This window comes from Sprattus sprattus (assembly GCF_963457725.1).
Source record: "Sprattus sprattus genome assembly, chromosome: 12".
NCBI classification, from domain to species: Eukaryota; Metazoa; Chordata; class Actinopteri; order Clupeiformes; family Clupeidae; genus Sprattus; species Sprattus sprattus.
Window position 1 is genome coordinate 28435968 of NC_137910.1, and position 23722 is coordinate 28459689.

General features: G+C 39.5%; 2 protein-coding genes across 2 annotated transcripts; both read left to right on the forward strand.

Moving 5' to 3' along the window:
- Window positions 1-4873: 4873 nt before the first annotated feature.
- LOC308373866 (uncharacterized protein) lies at window positions 4874-6392 on the forward strand (the record flags this gene model as incomplete). Its single annotated transcript, XM_080849521.1, has 4 exons — window positions 4874-5314; window positions 5576-5647; window positions 5972-6097; window positions 6177-6392. 4 exons carry the CDS (start codon window positions 4874-4876, stop codon window positions 6390-6392), a joined length of 855 nt encoding a protein of 284 aa, XP_080705647.1.
- Window positions 6393-8847: 2455 nt separating this feature from the next.
- LOC308373779 (cone cGMP-specific 3',5'-cyclic phosphodiesterase subunit alpha'-like) lies at window positions 8848-22575 on the forward strand (the record flags this gene model as incomplete). The annotated part of the gene is made up of 22 exons (XM_080849414.1): window positions 8848-9315; window positions 10754-10906; window positions 11651-11740; window positions 11910-12050; window positions 12164-12238; window positions 12337-12401; window positions 12498-12564; window positions 12649-12696; window positions 12820-12969; window positions 13067-13210; window positions 13341-13406; window positions 15224-15370; window positions 15488-15595; window positions 15881-15990; window positions 16098-16185; window positions 17852-17952; window positions 18069-18176; window positions 18308-18371; window positions 21646-21720; window positions 21838-21921; window positions 22034-22193; window positions 22472-22575. The coding sequence occupies 22 exons, from the start codon at window positions 8848-8850 to the stop codon at window positions 22501-22503; spliced, it is 2544 nt and encodes an 847-aa protein (XP_080705540.1). The 3' UTR covers window positions 22504-22575.
- Between the last annotated feature and the right edge of the window lie 1147 nt (window positions 22576-23722).

Below are 23722 nucleotides of genomic sequence, written 5' to 3' on the forward strand. Positions count from 1 at the left end.
GAGAGAGGCCTATGTCACAGCAGTGTTGGCAAGAATCCACCAACTCGAGCCACAGCAAGGTCGAGGCATCCAACAGCAGCAGCACAAAGAACCTGATTCAGAAGGTGATCACAAGTTTCTTTGTCACAACACCACTTGTTCATCAAGCCTGAGGGGGGGGGTTTGTATATATTTTTCATATTCAGATGACATGTACATTTGTAAGCATGCAACTACTGCTGGCGGCGGCAAGGTGCTCAGTGTTGCCAGATTGTAAATGGCGTATCATATTAAAGGCTCAAAATGATCGTATTTGGAAGATAATGAATTATATTTGTCAACACTGGGAAAGTTTGACCAATGACAGAGCTCGCGCAAGAAGGTGGAACGTAAGTGATACCCTTTCCAAAACGTGTAAAGACGAAATAACTAATGTGTGAAAGACCCAGAGAAACACTAATATCCGACGAGGCAAAATCCCGGACAATTTTGGAATCCCTGCTGGACTCATTTTTTTTTGGTGACCGTAATGTTAGCATATAAAACGTTAAAACATGTGTTCGGTAACTTAACGGGATGATTCATGTCAAGGGGTATAACCTTCAGATACATTTGTATAAAAAAGTTAGCAAACAAATATGATGTGATTAGCCTGGTTACAAGACGGCTACGGTGTGAATAACTGATGGAGTAAGATCATTTAGCTACGTAAACTCAAACGCCACGGAGATTCCCTGTTCTAACTTTGAATCGCTCTGTTAGGGCAAAGTGACCATTGCAAAGGTGTTTGACTACAGACTGTTAACGTAGCAAATAATTCCTACTATTGCAGCCAGTCAACCTACAAGCCTTGCAGGTATAAAACAAATCATGATGTCAGATGACCATTTTCAGTCTCGTTACCATAAACAAGACTCAATACAGAGCAACCCTGAGCACTGACATGATAAGCACTTTGGTGACAAGAAAGGTGAGCATGGCTGCAAAGGGGACTCTTGTCACATGGAAGGCTTCAGTGATGCTCTGCTCAAAAAGGCCAAGTCGCCAAGCTATGAGGCAAAGCAGTCAAGAGCAAGTGCCACTGGAAGTAGATAGATGGATACTTTAATAGGAGCTTAACATATATTTATTTTACATATATATATATCCAGTTATTCAACATAATAAATCAGCGGCGAAAAAAACTATAGAATCATATTTTCTTGACAAGAATTCCATAAATGAAAAGAGATCCTTACATTTTGCATCATTTAGTACTTCTAAAGAATATATGATTGTATTGTTTTTTTCGCCGCTGATTCATTATGTTGAATAACTGGATGATGCGAGTGCATGGAAATATTAACGCGAAGGGCCTTGCCAATAAAATGTATTGAAATCTGAATTACATAACATTGTATTGGCTGTCAATCATGATGGAAGAGTAGACAAGTTAAGTTACAGCATCTCTCGTGGGGGCTATGCATTAAGCCATTTGTGGTGCCCTTACCACATTGTGCCTCATATACTGTAAATGATAGACCCAGTGACAGGCTGGCATGAAATGACTTGCATAATACTAAGTAAGGAGGCCAAAATAATTTTTGACTCTCATGGCTGAAGCTAAGTTTCTCCCCAGGTTGGAAAAAAAGCATCTCAAACTGCATAAGATTGACGCTTTAAAATATGGAATATTAAAATTTTACTTGCGGGGGAGCACGCCCCTAGAGGGGTAATATCCTCCTCACCTTTTTCACCCCTGACCCGTTTTCATGCCTGCTAATGAATTGGAAAATGATGTGAAATTTCAGAACATGATAAATTCACATAACTGTGCGAAATAACAAACTCCATTCAACCGATTTTCTTTACTCTTTCTTCCCCTATTTGGACATTGTGTGTCATATCCGATGTCATATCCGATTTTGGCCCAATTTAGAGATCCGAAAAAGCTCTTCCAAATGTTGGTTACTCCTTAAGAACCGTACATTCATGTTTTCACAGCCTGTCATTAAACAGTATTAAAAAGGATAAATTGTGATAAAACTAACTTCCTGTCAAAAAAACCAAACATGACTTTTAGGTTGTCAAAAATGTAATGTGTTCCTTTCTAAGTATTATTTTGCATAACACATTATAGCTTTAAGAGGGGTTTAGTTGAAATCCAATCAGCATAGCATGGCACTGAGGCTAGGACTTTGACTGTCATTAAAAAAGTAATTCAAAGGGAAATGGGCCAGGACTAAATAATTCAAGAATCTTTAAGACTTTTAGTATGTACCTGTGCAAACATTAGCCTACTAAGCTATATGCTAATGGCCTTGAATAATTTAGAACTGATTTCATATTGAATATACTGTATACTGTCAGAATTAACTCGTTCATTTTAGTGATTCATTTGAAATATTTAATGCTTTAAAAAAATAACTCAATTAGCGAAGCTGCCTGGGTTTTTATTATTCCTGGTATTATTTAGTTTTGTTTATATTTCAGTTTTTGAATATTTCTGTAATGGTTAAAATATCTCAATAAAATTAAATATGAGATAATAATACATATTATTATATTTATAATAATTATTATAATATAATACATATTATTATTTTTTATGTACTGTATATAAGATATACAGTACTGTGCAAAAGTTTTAGGCAGGTGTGAAAAAATGCTGTAAACTAAGAATGCTTTCAAAAATGGAAGTGTTACCAGTTTATTTTCATCAATTCTTCATAAATTAACAAAATGCAGTGAAGGAACAGAAGAAAATTCTAAATTAAATCAATATTTGGTGTGACCACCCTTTGCCTTCAAAATAGCATCAATTCTTCCAGATACACTTGCGCAGTTTTTGAAGGAACACGGCTGGTAAATTGTTCCAAACATCTTAGAGAACTAACCACAGATCTTCTGTGGATGTAGGCTTCCTAAAATTCTTCTGTCTCTTCATGTAAACCCAGACAGACTCGATGATGTAGAGATTAGTGCTCTGTGGGGGTCATACCATCACTTGCAGGACTTTCTGTTCTTCTTTAAGCTGAAGATAGTTGTTAATGACATTGGCTGTATGTTTGGGGTTATGTTCCTGCTGCAGAATACATTTGGTGCCAATCATACGCCTCCCTGATGGTATTGCATGATGGATTAGTATCTGCCTGTATTTCTCAGCATTGAGGACACCATTCATCCTGACCAAATCTCCAACTCCACTTGCAGAAATGCAGCCCCAAACTGGAAAGGAACCTCTACCATGCTTCACTGTTGCCTGCAGACTCTCATTATTGTACCTCTCTCCAGCCTCCAGCGAACAAACTGCCTTCTTCTACAGCCAAATATTTCTAATTTTGACTCATCAGTCCAGAGCACCTTCTGCCATGTTTCTGCACCCTAGTTTCTATGTGTACGTGCTTAGTTCAGTCACTTGGCCTTGTTTCCTTGTCGGGGTAGAGCTTTTTGGCTGCAACTCTTCCATGAAGACCACTTCTGGCCAGACTTCCCCGGACAGTAAATGTCTGTACCTGGGTACCACTGGTTTCTGCCAGTTCTGAGCTGATGCCACTGCTTGAAATCTTCCGATTTCGAAGGTAAATAAGCTTGATGTGTTTTTCATCAGCTGCATTAAGTTTCCTTGGCTGAACACAGCGTCTACGATCCTCAACGTCTTCTTCAAAAGAGCTGGAACTGCACATTTTGAAACCCCTGTCTGCTTTGAAATCTTTGTCTGGGAGAGACCCTGCTGATGCAGTATAACTACGTTGTGTCTTGTTGCTGTGCTCAGTCTTACCATGTAAATGGATAAAAAATAAACATTTATTGTTTACATTTTTCAAAGCATTCTTAGTTCATAGCATTTTTTCACACCTGCCTAAAACTTTTGCACAGTACTGTATATATCTTATATATTTACAGTATATATAAAATAATATCTCACTTTTAGCTTACCAAATGGACTGCACACCATGTTCTCACTATCAGCAAAGTACTGCTGAACCTTCAGCAAAAGCACATTAATATTCCATTGAATAGAAAAAGACTCATAGCTGCGTTGTCATTCAGTCCAACACCAGCTCAGCTTTACTGGGCGTGGAAGTCAAAAAAAGTGTTCTTCCCTCGTCCCGTGATTCCTCAACTCCAGCGATCTTGAAGATGAGATTGGTTTCTGGTGTTAGACCTTTGCTTTGTGTTAAATCAGATTAATTCAAAATTAGAATTCTGTTACGTATGGTCACTTGGACCTCTTCCCTGTGCTTTAGATTGAGTTCATTAACTGAATAACCTCAAATGATAATACTTGTAATGATTTTGAAGAAGTCTTTAGTTTGTATGTGCACTGTTGAGACAGCAGAATGGAATACTGTTGATGTGCCCCAAACCCCAGACATATCCCATTGGCAACATTGGCATCGCATTTAGCCTAATTTTATTTGATTCTAAAGCCATATGACAATTATCAGTAGGAGCATAATCATGTAATGCTTTAATGCAGTAATATGTGACCCTTTAATCTGTTGAAAGTTAGTGTCATAATTTTTAAGTCTTAAATTTGTTTCCCCCAAATTCATCAGAAGTCACCATTTAAGGGCTTATGTTTTATAAATGTCTTCTGGGAGATGTGCCTCTTAACCACTGTAGCCTTCTCGGGTTCAATATGTAATGTTTAATTTCCTGTTTCAACCGCCACTACGTTTGAGTGCAACATGTTGTAGTATGTGTTGGCGTGGGACTGTGGCAGCGAGACCAGAATTTCACCAACACACTCCTTTAACACAACCCCCCCCCCCCCCCCCCCCCCCACACACACACACACACACGCACGCACCTACAAATGTTCAATGTTTGCATATTGTAATTATGTGACCGCCAATCTAATGTTGTGACTAATTGTAGCACAAACGTTACATTTTTGAACATCACAGAAATGAGGGAAGCACAGAGGCAGTATGAGGAGGCCCTGAAGAGCTGTGAAGAACAGCTAAAGCAGGAACTTCAAAGCATTTCTCAGGCGCAGGCAGAACTGGGCCGAGTGAAGAGGGAGATCCTTGACAAAAAGGAAGAGGTTTGCCAGGTGCAGATTCTGATCCAAAGCAAGCAGAAAGATCTGGACCAGGTACAGACGTGTATCAAAGACAAGCAGGGAAAGCTGGATCAGGTGCGACACCAGATGAAAGAGAAGAATGGAGATTTGAGTGAAGTACAGAACCTTCTTCACAGCAAATGGAGCGAGCTAGAACAGGTGCAAAACCAGCTCCAGGTCAAGCAGTGTGAACTTGATCAAGTGCAACACTGCTTCAGAGACCAGCAGAGCCTGATGAGTCAGATGCAGCAGCAGCTGAAAGACCAGAAGAGAGAACTCAAGAAGGTGAATAAGAACATACCGTGAAGTTCTGATTTGACAGGAGCAGTATTTCCTGTTAAATTGTCCTGTTTTAAGAGAAAACTTGCTACGCTTCTCTCTACTGTTGTCTTTGTAAGAACTAGTACCACTGAACCACCAAAAAAGAAGATTATTAATAGCCCATACCTGCCCTCAGGCCCGGAGTCCCCTCTACAGAACTTAATTGTGTTCAAATCAGCTCATTTAACGTTTTTGTTGCTTTGAAATACTTCTTTTTGTTTAAAGGGGGTGCAGCTGCAAGAGGTCTTGCAGAAACTTGCAGAGGAGCAGACCAGGATTGCTCTCCTAGAGAAGCAGGTATAGTAGCTGCACACTGCATCTCTCAATCCTGCCAGGGTATCTCAGTAATCACTTAATTGAATACAACCCCACTGTTAAATAGAAACCATAGGTTGGGTCTAATCCCCATGGGTGCGTGGCCAAGTAATGCATTTGGGCACCTACCCCAGGAAGAGCTTCAATTGATTTGAACTGTTGAGCCATTAACCCTCAGAAAGCAGGTTGATACCACTGGTTGAGAGCCACGGGTCTTAACTCACAGACTATCTCGTCACATTTACATCCTTTCCTTGAAGGACATTTCAGTGGCTGTATTTGTGTTAAAGAACCTTTTGTCTCAAGGTTTCATGCTTTGCTGAGGATGTAGAACAGCAGACACACGAGAAACAGCATTTGCAGAAGCACCTTCACAAAGTTTTAAAGGATCTGAGCAAAGCTCAGGATTACATCTCCAAGTTAGAGGACAAGGTTAGTATGCGTACGGCCTATTTTGTTGTCTACAAGGGTCTAGGCTGTTTCTACCCTTTTTTTCTGAACTTTTCCTCAGTTGGATGAAGTTCAAAGTATAACTGGTGCCTGTGAGGAAAGGACCGATCCTGGGCCAGAGAAGATAGTCAGACAGAGTTTTCAGGGGCTCAATGCATCACCAAGAGTGGTCAATCCCCTGGATGAGAGCTTTCTGGAGTGTCCTAACTGCACAATCCAGTACCCAGCCAGTCGTCATAGGGAGCTAGTCATTCATATTGATGAGTGTTGTGGATGAAAGTCGTCATCGGGAGTTAGTGACTCACATTGATGAGTGTTGTGGATGAAAGGTGTCATAGGGAGCTAGTAACTCTGTCTAGTCATGAGTGTTCTGGATGACAGCATGATGCAGAATATTTCAATTATAACAAGACAAGTTTTAAAATACATTCATGTTCACCCCTGTCTGGTTTGTAGTTTGTTGTAGTGTACAAATTCAGAATTTACTCAAGTTCAAGAAATTCCTTTTATGTCACTTGCCAATCAACATAATTAAACATGATTAAATACATCATTTTCAAGGAATGTTTTTATGAAACTAAAGGTTTTTTGAAAATACCATTAGGTTTGTATGCATCTAAATACATTTCAATGAAGGTAGTGTTTGGACACCTGTGTTTTGTATTTATCTTGGGACAATTTCTTCTAACGCCAGGCCAACTGACATTTTGCAAACCAGATCAATGGCTCAAAGAAGATTGCATGAGTAAAGCTGTGTACTATACTATTTCAGGCCAAGGATTAGCATGACCTGGTGGGGTCTGGGGGCAAGAGAGGTTTCTGATGAAATGAGGCTCAGGAGAAGAACGTGAGCCATGGTGTCAGAGGGATAAGTAGCATTAGCACAGCCCTTACCATGAGTGGATGGGTTGGGTGTAGCATTAGCACAGCCCTTACCATGAGTGGATGGGTTGGGTGTAGCATTAGCACAGCCCTTACCATGAGTGGATGGGTTGGGTGTAGCATTAGCACAGCCCTTACCATGAGTGGATGGGTTTGGTATAGCATTAGCACAGCCCTTACCATGAGTGGATGGGTTGGGTGTAGCATTAGCACAGCCCTAACCATGAGTGGATGGGTTGGGTTGGGTGTATGGAGAGTAAAATGCTAATGACTGGAAATAGTGTGAGAACTTTACGGGCGTAATGGGTTTGAATGGGTGACAACATTTGTTTCATAAGGTTGAGACTGCACTCAATACAAACTGCAGACTACTGTAGAACTATACTGTGAACAGCAAACAAATCGTTAATTTGAGTTGACAGAATGTTTACTCCAGCGGTATGAAAAGTTATGCATAATTTAATAAAGTTTGTTAGTTAGTATGATTTGAGTTGTTTTCACAAAATAGAGTTGAAATTCTGTTCAAGAAATGTCAGTGTTTTTTGTCCACAGGGTTTGCCCCAGACGTAGCATAATACAATGAGACACCACTGAAATTGTGACATCTGTTGTGGCATTGAGCCAGTTTTTGTTTTTAGATGTTTGAAATATGGGGTTAGTCAGTGGTCATGGACAACATATTGTAACTTACTCTTCTGTCTCAACTGATATCTTCAACGGTGTAGAAACTGGAGGTCAGAATGGAGTTCCAAATCTACAGGTGACGTAGGAAAGACTCAATTTATTGTTGCACAGCTGTGAAATGTGGATTACGGTAGGCCAGGAAGGAAGTACACTTCAAACACAGAGGTGGTAATTAGTATCAGTGAAGGAATCTAAAGATTCTGGCAAATTAGGGCCAAGGTCTTGTGAAAACACTAGCAGACTGTTCGCCTCTAATCCTAACATCAGCAACACACAGGCTAAGAGTGGCAGCTATGGATTTCTAGGCACCAAAATAGGCTGCAGTGATTGCCAGGTCTACTTTAAGAACACCAATATTACTTATTGAGCTAATGCATCAGTAATCCCTTCTAAAGATAAACCAAACCCATCCTGGCACCAGCACAGTGCTCCCTCCTGTCTGTCTGTGGCAGTCTAGAGATTGTAGATTTCTTTGGTAAATTGTGTTAAGACTTTGAAGAATTTTGTACATTCTTTAAATGGATGGATGTTATAGACAAGATGTGTTTTAAGTGATCGTTATATTATGTCTTTGCACTGGTCACAAAGAGTCACAAAGAGCCTACTGAAGCAGCTTGTGTTGAGGATACTCCCAAGTCTTTATAGAGTAATGTTCTGGTAATATCATTTTGTCCAATAATTGTTATAGATATTTATGCTGTATGCAGTTAAAGGTTTAAAAGGGAATATACGTATGCATACGTATTGATTGACTGAAACTGGAAAGTGCAAGACTCCATCACCTTTCCACACACAAGTCATAGCTCACTAGATACACAGGTCATTATCTGATGATGGGATTATTGAAACTAAAATCACAAGCAGGTTTAAAGGTTAAGAAAGCTCAAAGATTTATGGCTATGATGTCACGTTCATTGGTCCCACCCTTTCTTATGATCCCCTTACCCAGAGAGCCAGTACTTTCTGTCTGCTAGTCCAGGAGATATTCCTACTTCCTTATGCTCCCAACAGAGACAGATTAGGAGGATGCTGCGTGAAGCGCCAGGCAGCCACTGGGCGTGAAGTGCTGCTTATTTCACGCTTCCTTGTTTTCCTTACTTTTTAAATGTTACTCAAGTGAGGTATCACTAAATTCTGTGGGAGTAGCGAGAAGAAAATTTAAGAAAATGGCAGACCAGCAAGCAGTGGAGACGTTCCTGGATAACAATCCGCAGGTGGCTAAGGCGTACTATGAGAAGAAGTTGAAGGCTGAAGTGATAGTGGCTGCATTCACAGAGAAGGTGGATATTAAAGACACAGCCTCTTTCAGTGAAGCTACCAAGATCGTGGAGGCTGGATTTATCTTTGAATTTATCAATGAGATGAAGGGCACTGGCCCCATGGAGAGGGCTTTGCATAAGGTCCTGCAGAGACTCACCTTGCTGCTTAAGGCAGACAGGTGCAGCTACTTCACCAGCAGGTCCCGAAACGGCATTCCGGAACTTTCCACTCTGCTCTTTGATGTGACACCAACCTCCTCACTTCCCCAAAACCTGGTGAACCCCAACGCAGAGATAGTGTTTCCAACGGATATGGGGATTGTTGGTAAGACGGCAACATCAAAGAAGTCCTTCAATGTTCCTGATGTGAAACAGGTGAGCAAGAAAGTGATGCGAAAAATCACAGTTGTGTACTGTTCGGCAGATTTATTTTTCTGGCTGCTCAGGCTGTGTTTGTTTTAGAAAGGATTCTCTTTAAAGAGCAGCATGACTAAGCTTGTAATACTATCAAGTTAAACCGCTCTCTGTAATTGGCTGTGGAGATTTGTGAGCACATAGAGCAGATGAAGTTAAGTTATTCAGGTAGTGAAATATAACAATTAAAATGTCAATATGACTGCAGAGAGCGAGTTGGATGAGATGGGATGGAGATATTTTATGAGTCGTTTGATTTCACATATTTCTTTCACAACCATACTTAAAATGGTCCTTTCATCCATTCTAGAATGTTACTGAACCTACTTTAAATAAAATATCATGCCTTGGTTTGAACCTTGGAACTCTTGGAAGTTTTTGTTCATATTCTGAACTGTAATTCTGAGTCTTGTTCTGGCATGGGTTTGCCAATATTCTTCTCACTCAAATTGCCCTTCAATAGGCCTATGCATGAATTTAAGAAGGAGCTTTTATTTAGCAAAATGCCATCCCCGTACAAGATGAAACAATAGGCTATGCTTTAAGTTTAATATCATGTTCGAACAATACTTCATAGTATTGCTTCACCGAATCATCAAAATAAAACAGACAGTCAAAGAATTATCAGGTTTGAAAAGAAAAACGATAAAACAATCATTAAAACTACAGTAGTACACAAATATATAATATTTTTTCAAAGGAAAAAAAAACCCTCTACCAAATTAAGAAAGGCTCTCCTATAAAAGAGCGTCTTAAGAAGGGACTCAAAGGAAGTCACTGCAACCAGGCCTCTGGAACAGACAAAAGACATCTAAAGATCTCAAAGTACACATTGACACGTACAGTACTAAGAGCTCAGAGATAGAGCTAGGAAAGAGGCCATGAAGAGCCTTAAAAGTCAATCAAATCCTAAAATCTATTCTAAAACATACTGGGGACCAGTGAAGAGAAGCTAAATCAGGAGTGATGTGATCATGTCTCTTGGTTTTGATTCAAGGCCTGCCAGCTGAGTCCTGTACAGTCTGAAGCTGATTCATAGATGTTTAGTTCAGGCCAGTAAAAAGGCTGTACAGTCTGAAGCTGATTCATAGATGTTTAGTTCAGGCCAGTAAAAAGGCTGTACAGTCTGAAGCTGATTCATAGATGTTTAGTTCAGGCCAGTAAAAAGGCTGTACAGTCTGAAGCTGATTCATAGATGTCTAGTTCAGGCCGGTAAAAAGGCTGTACAGTCTGAAGCTGATTCATAGATGTCTGGTTCAGGCCGGTAAAAAGGCAAAGTAGTCACATGCTGGCACAACTAGCAAGAATCTATTTATCTTTAGATTCATGTATTTTTATTAGAGGTTGAATATGAAATCTTGCACTGTAGAGCTTAATCTGGCTCTGATGTATTTCACAGAATTCCAACTTTAGTGACTTTGTGGACAAGCAGACAGGATACACCACAAAGAATCTCCTCACTGCTCCTATTGTAAGTGGGACGGAGGTTATTGGTGTCGTGATGTTCCTGAACAAGCAAGGAGCCAATGAGTTCTCCAAAGCCGATGAAGATGTAAGATACCAACCTCCTTGCATGACACTCAAAGCAACATGGTTTTTCTCTGTTCATCTTTGGTTTATTGAAGCCCAGCGGCTGAGGCTAGGGAATGCCCCCAAACCCAAACAGCATAATCTTGAGTTTGGGAAATGTATTGTTTTCACACTGTGGATTTCTCTCTGTTCTCTCTGAATGTGGTAAACCATGACCTATATTGACCCGTGTTAATCATTATTTGTCCAATATAATTATCAAGTATAAAATGAAGTATTTTTTCTCTTTCTGTTTTGAAAGCCTGCTAGAGTCAGTGCAAATAAAATATACAATTTTTATTTGAGCTTCATCATGGGTGCCTCAAATCACATGATGGATTACAACGAATCTCCAGAGATCATAGAGAGCTTCCTGTGTCTGACCTATAGGAAGCCAGTCATTCCTGTGTCTGACCTAGAGGAAGGCAGTCATTTGAACATGCAGTTTTATCTGTCATGTTCCAACATAAGTCTGGTTTATGTATTAAAGCCTGGCTGAATGGCTTTTACTAAAGGACATTATTCAACTACACTTTATTTGGAGAATGTATCCACACGTTACTATCACATGAAAAAATGAATAGGGAATCTGGATGGTTCGTGGGGGCCCATGTAACACCATCAGATCTTTAAGTATCACATTTGATACAATACTGTGCATGTGGCTTTCAGTACACTCATTGTATTCAATTGTTTTTAATTTATTGAGTTGTTTGTTTGTTTGCAGCTCTTCAATAAGTATATGGCCTTTGCCAGTGTGATTGTTCTGCATGGCCACACATCCTACATGCACAATGTGGAATACAGAAAGAGTCAGGTACCTGGAGTAGCATTTAAGCATGGACTGCACAGAAATAATATTATATGATATACTATTACTATTTAATTCATATGATTTATTATTCATATATTAATAATATTTAAAGGTGTGGTTTCTAGTGTCTACTCCTTTCATTCTGGGTTAACTCACCACTTTCAATTCAAAGGTACTCTTGGAGTCAGCCAGCAAAGTGTTTGAAGAGCTTACAGATATAGAGAGGCAATTCCACAAGGCCCTGTACACCGTCAGGGTCTACCTCAACTGTGAGAGATACTCTGTAGGTCTGCTGGACATGACTAAAGAAAAGGTTAGTTTGGGGAAAACCAGAATGATCTTGTTTTTTATTCATTCTATAGCCTCAATATAATAAAGTGAAGACTCAACTGTACTACGTTTTGATTTGAACGATTGTTAATACAGGAGTTCTATGATGAGTGGGCCATCAAGCTGGGAGAGCAGGAGGCATACAAGGGTCCAAAGACACCAGACGGAAGAGTGAGTTTTTGTTGGAAGTTGCCTATTTGTATATTCAAGGGGAATTCAAAGCATTTCCTTACATGTTTGTTGATACCCCTTGGCTTTTTTCTATTCAGGAGGTGAACTTCTACAAGATCATTGATTATCTCCTGGAGGACAAAGAGGAAATTAAAGTTATTCCGTCAGTAACCATTTGATTTTCATCCTTTTTTGTGAGGTTTGAAGCAGATCTTCTTTTTCTAATGTAATTTCATGCAATTGTTGCTGTTTAATGCAGAGCTCCACCAGTAGATCATTGGGCATTGGTCAGTGGCCTTCCAACGTATGTGGCTGAAAACGGCATGGTAAGTCCTCACCCTTTCTGAGAACTTTCTGAGAATTTGGTTCTGCCTAAGTAGATTAACAGACATCTTTCCTTTGCACAACAGATTTGTAACATGATGAATGCCCCTGCCGATGAATACTTCACCTTTCAGGTGAGAAGCCGCATATTTAATGGGAGTCTTTAATCGTGGTGAGCATCTGAGTCTGTATTGAACATAGTCCTGATTTGATTATTAAACAGATTAAATCTAACATATTCCTTTGTCATTTTCCAGAAAGATGCTGTAGATGAAACTGGCTGGAAGATCAAAAACGTGCTTTCACTTCCAATTGTCAACAAAAAGGAAGAAATAGTGGGTGTTGCCACTTTCTTCAATAGAAAGGATGGTAAGCCCTTTGAGGAGAATGATGAACAGATTACAGAGGTAATTCATATCCTAGTATATCATGGCAGCCTTCTATGCCTTCCAGCTCAATACAAAGGCTAGGACTGCTAATTAACATTCTCTTCTGACATTTTAGGCACTCACTCAGTTTTTGGGATGGTCAACACTGAACTGTGACACCTATGATCGCTTAAACCAAACGGAATGGAAAAGAGAAATTGCTCATGAGACTCTCATGTACCAGAGCAAGGCCACCCCTGCACAGGTGCAATCCATCCTGGTGAGCTCTGCAGAAAAGGATGAAGGAAAATAAGTAGCGCTGGGTCAAGATGTCCTACTTAATATTTGATGTTTAATCTATTGGAAAGTTGCTTATTGGGAATGGTACCCCCCCCCCCCCTTGTCTTTAGAACACAAAGGAGAAGTTTGACAAGTTGCCTGAGGACTGTGATCAGAAGGAGATGTACAAGCTTCTGGTAGGACATACATCTGTGGCTGTCACAACCCTTACTTTGATTCTCTTCCGGTAGACTTGAGTTTGTAACATTACAGAATATTGATTACAGAATACATTTTCTCCAGATATTCGTGGATCCCTGCACACACTGAGCAAATGATTAGATAAGAAAACTATAGTTAGAGAATAGAGAATGAGTTAGACGTACATAGGCTGAATCCCATTTCTCCCGCTACCCCTTCGTCTTTCCCCTTCCCCTCCGTTTTGCGCGTTCATGTGGAGCGGTAGGGCTGTCCCAATTCACGTTAAGACAGAGGGGTAGGGGAAGGGGAAGCGCTTTCTACCGCTCCAAACGGAGATTTTCCGAGGGCACACTTCAAACGGAGGGGTAGACTGATTTCCCTCAATGCATTGCGAACCCGTGATCATTAAAGAACAAACATCGCGCGAGTCCATTTAAAAATGTCGGAAACAGCAGGGAAAGCATCACACAAATGAAAGTATTTTCTTTGTAATTCATGATTTTAAAACTTGTTTGATGAAATGTTGCATTGTGTAAATAACAGCTGCAGGCGCCATGTTTGTTTATGTCTGGTGAGTGACAGCTGTCGCTCTCCGGTAACGTAACAGCCAACGCTTCGTACTGATGACGTACGTAATTGTTGAAGTGCTTGTAGCTGCCAAATGTGAGGACCTGCCTGATGTGAGGCCGCATGCGCAAACTTTGCGACACTATTGTAGTACAACGAGCCAGGTAATGCTGGTGGTGTAGGCTACAGCATGAAGTGGAATGACAAGCGCATTTGTTTACGTTTGAAATCCACCAAGGTTTATGATGTTAAGCTTCATGTTTATTGAATTATTAGTTAAGCAGTGCATTCATTAGCCTACTAGTAACAGTAATACAACATAGCCCCATATGTTGACACTGAGCCTTATGCTGTAAACCGTTGACAAAATTATAAAACACTACGTTAAATAAACCTACATTATGCGTTAAGAGAAGCCAGATACGTTGATATTAAACCATGTATGAGAATGCACGTCTTGGATAGTTTGCTCCTGAGCCTTCTGCCGTAAACCGTTTGTGTTTGCGCATGCGGACTCACATCAGGCAGCGGCGGACTCTAGACATCCTATTGGCGGACTCACATCAGGCAGGGTCCTCACATTTGGCAGCTACAGTGCTATCCCAATTCGAAGGGCTAGCGTTTCAACCCCTTCCGCTACCGCTCCGTTTGAAAAAGCGAAGGCGAAGGGGTAGGGGTAAGGGTAGCGGTAGAGATGAGAAATGGGATTGGGCCATAGTGTATGGAGTTGTACCAATAAATAACATTGAAGCCACATTAAATAAGGTTGATCGTATCTTCTTAGCTGATGTTATTGAGTTCAGTCGGATCTCACAGTAGGCCTATTGGATGAAATATGTAGTTATTAGTCATTAAGATATAATAACGTCAGTATAAGTTACATATTCTTCTCCCACCTACAGAGCTCCTTAAAGGCCATAATGTTTTTCTTTTTCTCTTTAGCTCTAGATTCACTCACATGAATTATGTTCTCTTGCCTTTTCACATGAATCTGCTGTAAATTAAACTCAGTTGTAAGGCAAGGGAATACAACATGGAAACCGTTTAGAGGGATTATTATTAGTGGCCACTCATATTATAGCCCATTACAATTCAATTGTTTTACTCAAATTACACTACTACAACCTTCTCACCAGTACACACTTGCATGGAATTCGGTTTGAGTTTTGCCCTGTCTGCTGTGACGCCCTCATTGTGTTACAGACAGTATGTATAGAGCATTCATCCTATGCACCATCCTTTGCAGAGGTCAAATATTCCTGAGTGCAAAGATATGGATATACTGGAGTTCCGCTTCAGTGACCTACCCTTGCAAGAAACTGACCTCATCAGATGCGGCATCCGTTGTTTCTTTGAGCTGGGCGTTGTGGAGAAGTTCAAAGTACCTGCAGAGGTATTCTGTAACATGTTTTTGTTTCATTAGTTTTATGTGGTCTCATGGAAATGAGAAATAGTCGGGCATCATTATGAATCCCAAAGACGGAAGTAATATTTCTCTTTTTATTCACAGGTGCTAACAAGGTGGATGTACACGGTTAGGAAAGGCTATCGTGACGTCACCTACCACAACTGGAGACATGGCTTTAATGTGGGCCAAACGATGTTCACCCTGCTGATGGTGAGACTGCTCTACTCCTGCTCAGCCCTTCTGTTCAACATACTTTATGAAACATAAACACACTACTATTACATTACTATTACCACCTGTGTTTAACTCATGCAAAACTCCATTCCTTTATGTCCTGAAAATGTTCTACATCATTTTATAAATCTTGGAGCCCCAGCCTGCATTTTTGTTTTAAGAATGTGAACACAATACGTCAGTACTAAATATAGGTCGATGTCAGCACACATATCCTGTATCTTAAGCTTTGAATCATATCTGCTCTCTTTCCTCATTAAGACTGGCAAGCTGAAGAAGTATTACTCTGACCTAGAAGCCTTTGCAATGGTTGCCGCAGGATTTTGTCATGATATTGATCACAGGGGAACTAACAATCTGTACCAAACAAAGTAAGGCACATAGTACAAATATTATTATTATTATTATGATATCTTGATGAATCTATTGTCCTCTGTGACAGATTAAAACCATATGTAATCTCTTCCCTTGTCTTCAGGAGTGCATCTCCTCTGGCCAGACTGCATGGCTCCTCCATCATGGAGCGTCATCACTTGGAGTTCAGCAAGAGCCTTATGGGAGATGAGGTGTGTGCCCTCTACCCATATCACTCAAAACTGCAACAATCACAATCATACCTGATTTCACTCTTCAGGGCCTCGTTTCCCGATAACGATGTATTTTAACGGCCTACGTGGATTTTTAAGACATAGTAGACTCAATAACACTTTCTACTTACGAGCGTTTCCCGAACATCATCTTAAAGTCAGGTGCACGAGCGCAACGTGCACGAGTTCTTAAGTATCTCTTAGGAGCTGTTTACGTCACGTTAACCTGTTTACGTTAATTGCTGTGAAATTAGCTAGCCTATGCGTGCATCGAACGTGCACTGTGCACTGAATTCGGGGCGGGGATAGTAACGCCATCTCCAGCAGAGTATTTAAACTGTGTTCCCATTGTAAGGACATTTATTACGATTTGACTGAGAATGGGCTGTCAAAGCTAGCATCATCAAAGTCATACAGTACAGTAGGCTACATACATTCAATAAAATTAACCTACATTTGAGTCCAACTGCATGACCATTCTTACCCTACACTTACCCTTACAATAAAGAAGTGATCCTATTTCAACCATAACTTAATTTTAAATAATTTCTTTCTTTATGACATTTAGTTTATAGTTTAGACAGCAACGTTGACATCTATATTCAACTGCATCCACTACATAATCTCAAACTTTATTTGTTGGTAACTCTCCAAAAAGGCTACCATTAACACATTTCTTAATGAAAAGGAAACATGCATCACAATAATACTTCAGTGTAACCTGTACCTATGTGGAGTGCAAATATGTCTTGCCATTACACTACCCAACAGCTCTACGTCTGCTAACACTACAGAATGCATAATTCCTACGGGCACTGCACTAGTTTTGTATAGCCTAATCTTTATTTTCAAATACTCAATATTCTTTATTTCTATTTTGATGGGAATAGGCAGGTGAAACAATGACATTCTCATGATGTGCTATACACAGAAACATCGTTTGGATTTCTTCTATAATAGGCTGAACGACGCCCCTGGATAAGGTGTCGAGGATTTGAAGCGTACGTCATGCGTGACTGTATGAGCTATGAAACTAGCGATTTTAAAAAAAGTTTCAACGAAGAACATGGTTGCAAATATATATGTATACAACTGTGTAGAGCACGAAACAAGCAGCTAGCTAGAAAGCTACCATATAAGCCAATGGAGTGGTGGCATAAGCGCTAATTGTGCCTTAAAACTACTGTTTGAAAGCTTCAGTTAAGACCTACATACTCTGCATCGGTCGCGTAGCACATTTCAGATCAAACCGAGTCATTATAAACATATAAAAAGTTGTGTAGAAAGCTTTATTTATGTAAAATATTCCTCACTTCAAGTAGCCATGTTTTTTTTTTTAATTCCCCTTTCTTCCGAACGACGGCCGAATGACGCCCCTGGTGGATGGCATCGCTAAGTGTGAAGTTAAGTGTGAAGTTAAGTGTGAAGTTCGCTAAGTGTGAAGTTACTACTGCTCCTGACCACACGTAGAATTCTTCTCAGCGAAAGAACAATTTAAGCTAAGTGCGGCGTCGGGAAACTGCTCTGCAACGTAGGATCCCTCTTACGACCGATTTCAAGTGCTTTTTCGCGTTAGGGAAACGAGGCCCAGAGCTACATTACTATTTATTTAATAGAAGTGTTAATGTTCTTCCTGCCCTTTTAGACAATAAACATCTTCCAGAACCTTCAGAAGCGACAGTTTGAGACTGTACACCATCTCTTTGATGTGTGCATTATCGCCACAGATCTGGCTCTCTATTTCAAGTGAGGATTGTCACCATTATGATCTACATTCAAATGGAGATGTATAGCCAAATTTATTTTAGGCAAAGCAATGGTCTTGGACTGATAGCAGTACTTCCTTTCACTTTACTCACCAGGAAAAGAACCATGTTCCAGAAGATTGTTGATACCGTGGAGCCCATGACTGATGAAAAAGAAGCTATCAATCACATCTCTACTAATCCCACAAGAAAGGAGATTATTATGTAATTTTTGATATCTGAGATTTCTTATCATTTTGTGGAATTGTATCCATCTTCAGTTGTGCTATTTGGAAGTGGTAAGGTAAGTGAAATGGACAGATGTTTTACTAAACTGAATATTGCTCCGTTGTCAGGGCGATGATGATGACGGCTTGTGATCTATCTGCTATAACTAAGCCATGGGAGGTCCAGAGCAAGGTATGTCCCTCATTTTGATTATGACATACATTTGGGTTTTATAAAGTATTTCTGAAATTCTGTTAAGTTATGCAGGACTAACTTCCTACCTTCTACATTGATGGGAAACTAACCCTCAGAACAGCATATAATGCTGCATCTCTGTGTTACTTGGAGAACAGATTGAAAACCTGTTTTGTTTTTTTTGGCTCTTAAGCATAGCCACCCTTTGATTTTAAGCCAAATTTGAAGCCAAATCTTTAAAACTAAATATACAACACTTGTATTTTGTAAAACAGTCTCATGATTTGGCTCTGTTTAAACATAACTATATAATGTGTTTGTGTAATTTGTCTTCTGGAGGCATGGATTTGTGGTTGCAAGGTGCTTGTACCTTAGCTATGCCATTTAAAGCCTGTGACAACATACACACATACATATTGATATGTACAGATACACACACACATACATAATGATATTTACAGATACACACACACACATACATAATGATATTTACAGATACACACACACATACATAATGATATGTACAGATACACACACACAAACACAATGATATTTACAGATACACACACATACATAATGATATTTACAGATACACACACATATACATAATGATATTTACAGATACACACACTTATACATAATGATATTTACAGATACACACACATACATAATGATATTTACAGATTAGTAGTAAATGGAGTAAGACTTCACACATGCAACTTTGAGATTCTTATTAATACTAGTACATTCTTATACCATTAATACTAGTACATTGCCATTTTTTATACAAGGTGGAATTGTCTGTGATCCATTTTTGGCCCTGTTTAATGATATGCCTTTTCAACAAAACTTTTTTGCACTGAGAATGCAAAATGCACTGAGATAAATCAAAATGATTCTTTTTGGTTTACACTCAGTGAGATAGAAACATATAACAATTAAAAGCACCTAACCTTTCCTTTAAACAACAATCACAAAAAGGGGGCAGTGCGCTTGGGTCCTATATTTCCCAACATATCAAATAGTTATAATGGTTTACTTACTTGTATAAAACTATTGAAATACAATTAAGCATGTTGACTTCTCCTCTCGAGACCCATAGACCTTTAACATTGTGGCTGTAGTCATCAGGCTGTTAGTTTATGGTCAGGTAGGTGCTCCTGTATCAGCACTCATGCATGTGGTTGTAGTCATCAGGCTGTTAGTTTCTGTTTAGGTAGGCGGTCCTGTGTTGCCTCTTTTGGCATCAAAATCATTATAGTTCTGTTGAGCAAAGCCCTGATATCGACCTACTAACAGATAGTGTCACAAGTGTGCTTCACTCAACCCTTGACCAGAGGCGGATCTTCCATTAGGCAAACCTAGGCAAGTGCCTAGGGCCCCAACCAAATCTGTCTTTATTAGGGGCCCCCAAATCTGACCCCCCCAGCCATTACTTATGTAAAAAAAAAAAAAAAAAACACATTTCTAGTAGAGAAAAATAACAAAAATATCAACATAACGCCGAACTAATGCCTAAATAATAATTTTCCAGCACACATGCTCCCCTCCATTGTGCATTGGACTAGTCCAGAATATGATCACGTAGTAACGCATGCAGCGCGAAATAACGTTACTTCAAACCAAAGCAGAGGGATCCCTAGAAAGGTTGCCCCTGTTGCAAAGCAATAAACCTCCAGAACAATAGGTAATTTGCTTGGCAGATAGAAAACAGTTTCCCTAACAGAAAGTCTGAAGCTTGAAGTTATTTTCAAACCTTTACTTGGGTAGCACTGTAAAACTGAGCAGACATGCAGAATACATTTTAGTAATCTCATCTCGTAACATTCGTTTCACATAGCATTGCGTGTTTAAACTGTGATAGAAAATACGTTAGCTTAATACTAACGTATAGGGGAAATTACAGAGACTGCGCTAGGTATTAGCATCAATTAATTCAAGTTAATGTTTTTGTATATGAGCCTGACATTTGCTCGGCAGATAGATAACAGGTTCTGTAACAGATACACTGCCGAAATTGACGGCACGAACGACTGGAAAAATGTATCAGCCTTCCTAAAAGAACACGAGAAGTCTGCTGATCACCTCGCAAATATGGCTGTTTGGCGAACGCTTCAGCAACGTCTCCAAACAGGTAAAGCCATAGATCATGTAAATCAAGAGCTGTTTGTGAACGAAGTAAACAAATGGAGAGAGATCTTGAAACGTCTGATCGCCATTATTATACACTTGGCCAAGCGCAACTTAGCTTGTCACTCACTCACTCACACTGAACCACTGCTTTGCCTGTCTCTCACTCACACACACAGCCACTGTTATTCCTGTCCACACACAAAATCTTTTCATTGGTCCTGTTTAAATGTAAATGGTGGTTTTCATTGACTCATATCCATTTTGTATTTTAGTTCTGTTAAGTGCAAGATCATTTTGTTTCTCTGGCAGAGAATGGAAATTCTAATCTCTCTCTCTCTCTCTCTCTCTTTCTCGTTTGATCTGAGTAATAAACATGTAATTTTGGCAAAGGCTGGAGAAATCTGAAACTGATTTTACTGTGGAGAGTTGAGTGGCAGTTCACTATGGGTTTATTGCGATTCTAAGAGTATTGGGATGGTTATTTGTTTTGTGTACGTGTTTCAAAAATGAGGGCCCCATGTCTATATTTTGCCTAGGGCCCCAAAATGGCTAGATCCGCCCCTGCCCTTGACACTGATGCACCACTGAAAAAGGGAATAAGAAATCACTCACACCAATACTGCCTGTCCTGTCCTGTCCCTCCAAGATGCAGAAAAACTAATCCACGTGACTAGACTACTGCCATGCCCTTCTGTCCAGATGTAGCAACAACTCAATCATGAGCCTCCAACTATTACAGAAGGATGCTGCTCACATACTCACTAGAGGGAACTACTAAATATCAACATATCTCACCTGTACTTGCCTTTGTGCACTGGCTCCCTGTCAAAAGTAGAATTGATTTCAAAGTACTCCTTCTAACAGCCAAAGCTCTAAAGGCCTTAGCTCAAAATTACATGAAGGACTTAGTTCTCCCCTTCTGCCCACCAAGACCACTTCGTTCTCAGTCTGCAGGTCTCCTCGTAATTCCAAAAATATCAAAAAGCACAATGGGAGGCAAAGACTGTCTTTAGTCCACCCTATAATGATGAGTAAATGCATCTAAACCTGGCACCTGCTGTCGCCACATACTGAGTCCGTCTTATCAGCCATGTTGTTGTGTTTATATATATTCAAATGAATCATCTGTCTTGAACAGGTTGCCGTTATGGTTGCATCTGAGTTCTGGGAGCAAGGAGACCTTGAAAGGACAGTGCTGGATCAAGAGCCCATTGTAAGACTCCATTTCCCTGTCTCATGCAGCCATGTCCAGTTCCATTATTCTACCCCAGTGTTCTCAGTGTGTGCTACTGCTTTGACACTACTGCAACCTTTGACCTCTGTTTTATAGCCTATGATGGACAGAAACAAGGCTGAGGAACTACCCAAAATGCAATGTGGTTTCATTGATTTTGTGTGCTCATTTGTGTATAAGGTAAAATAATTGTTATTCATTTATATAACTACTTTTCTAATTCATGTCTTGCATTTGCACAAGCTGTCAGCTTAAGACATGTCTGGAAGTGACCTCATCAATTCTTATGCAGGAATTTTCAAGATTCCATAAAGAAATTACGCCAATGTTTACCGGATTGAACATCAATAGAGAGGAATGGAAGAAGCTTGCTGATGTCCATGCAGCTAAGGTTCAAGCCCTCGAAGACGCCAAGAAGAAGCTGGAGGGTGGGAATGAGGAAGCTGATGCCGGTAGGTTCTCCTTTATAATAACATATACCATGTCTTAATGTCTGGTGTTCAGTTCTCCTTTATAAAAACATATACCATGTCTTAATGTCTGGTGTTTAGTTCTCCTTTATAAAAACATATACCATGTCTTAATGTCTGGTGTTCAGTTCTCCTTTATAAAAACATATACCATGTCTTAATGTCTGGTGTTTAGTTCTCCTTTATAAAAACATATACCATGTCTTAATGTCTGGTGTTCATATTTAATCATTCTCTCCCTTTCCCTCTGTCTCGTGAAGGTGGAAAATCAAAGACCTGCACAGTATGCTAGCTTCCCTATGAGTCTGCAGAGCACAGAGCACCTGCCTTTTAACCCCCAGTGAAGGCTGAACCTCCCTCTTGAGCTGACAGGAAGACCACAGGCTGGGACTCTTGCCATGTATGTGAATACGCTTAATATGACAAAATGCAAATAATCTTAGATAGAAAATATAATTCATAATGATACATGTATTGCCTGATTTAAAGAGGGAATACATATTTCTTGGCTAGCTAAAAGTTACAATTCTTCCAGTGGCCAGTTGCAAATAGTGCACTATGTGCCAAATGATGGCATCACTTTAATGATCATAAAAATCATACAGAATTCTAACCTAAATCAACATCCAACATTGCATGTAAAACCTGTCAAGGTTAAGAATTGAGCTTTGAAGACAAGAGATAAGTAATTATACTCTTTCATTATATTATATTGACATTCCATAATATATGAATAATATGATGTCCTGTATTATACTGTTTCTCAGTAAAAAAGTATTATTTTTGTCTTCAATAATGTGTGCTATAGGATAAAATATGCAGTAACATACATAGTTGAAATATTTAGTCTTTGGGGTAAACTCTTCTGTGCAAGAGGGGAAGTTACACTTTCATGTAAAATACATACAATATTTATACATGTCATATGTATTCTTTTTTAAATGTTGTTCTAGAAATTATGAAAGATAAATGATCACTTTAATTATAAATATCAGGGAATGCTTATAATAATTTATGTATGAAACCTGAAATTATATTCTACTTCAAGACGATAGTCAGAATCAGTCAATATTTTGTGTTTTGTTAAGTGCAAAAGGGTTCAAACTATTTGAAATGGAAATGGATCAGAGGTTATACAAAAGTAAGAAGATTTGTCAGGACTGGATTTTGTTGTAAGCCTGCTTTGAAGATCCACAAAGATTTAGTTATTAAGAGCCTTGCTTATGTCAAGTCAACTCTATGTACAAACCCTTGTCTGTCACCATGGGCAGACTAAACCCTATATGTAAAACTCACAGTAGTTGAAATAAACATAATTGTAGTTCGTCATTCCAGGAAACCACACTCTCATTGGTCAGGTGATTGAAACAGATGTAGCTTGAGATTTTACAAGCAATCAATCTGCCTGTAATTTTCTGAATTGTGTTACAACAAGTAGTTAAAGGTTATATTTACAGTGGGTAATACCTGTCAGGTTTTCTGTATGGCATAGGTCAGGCTTATATTCTCAG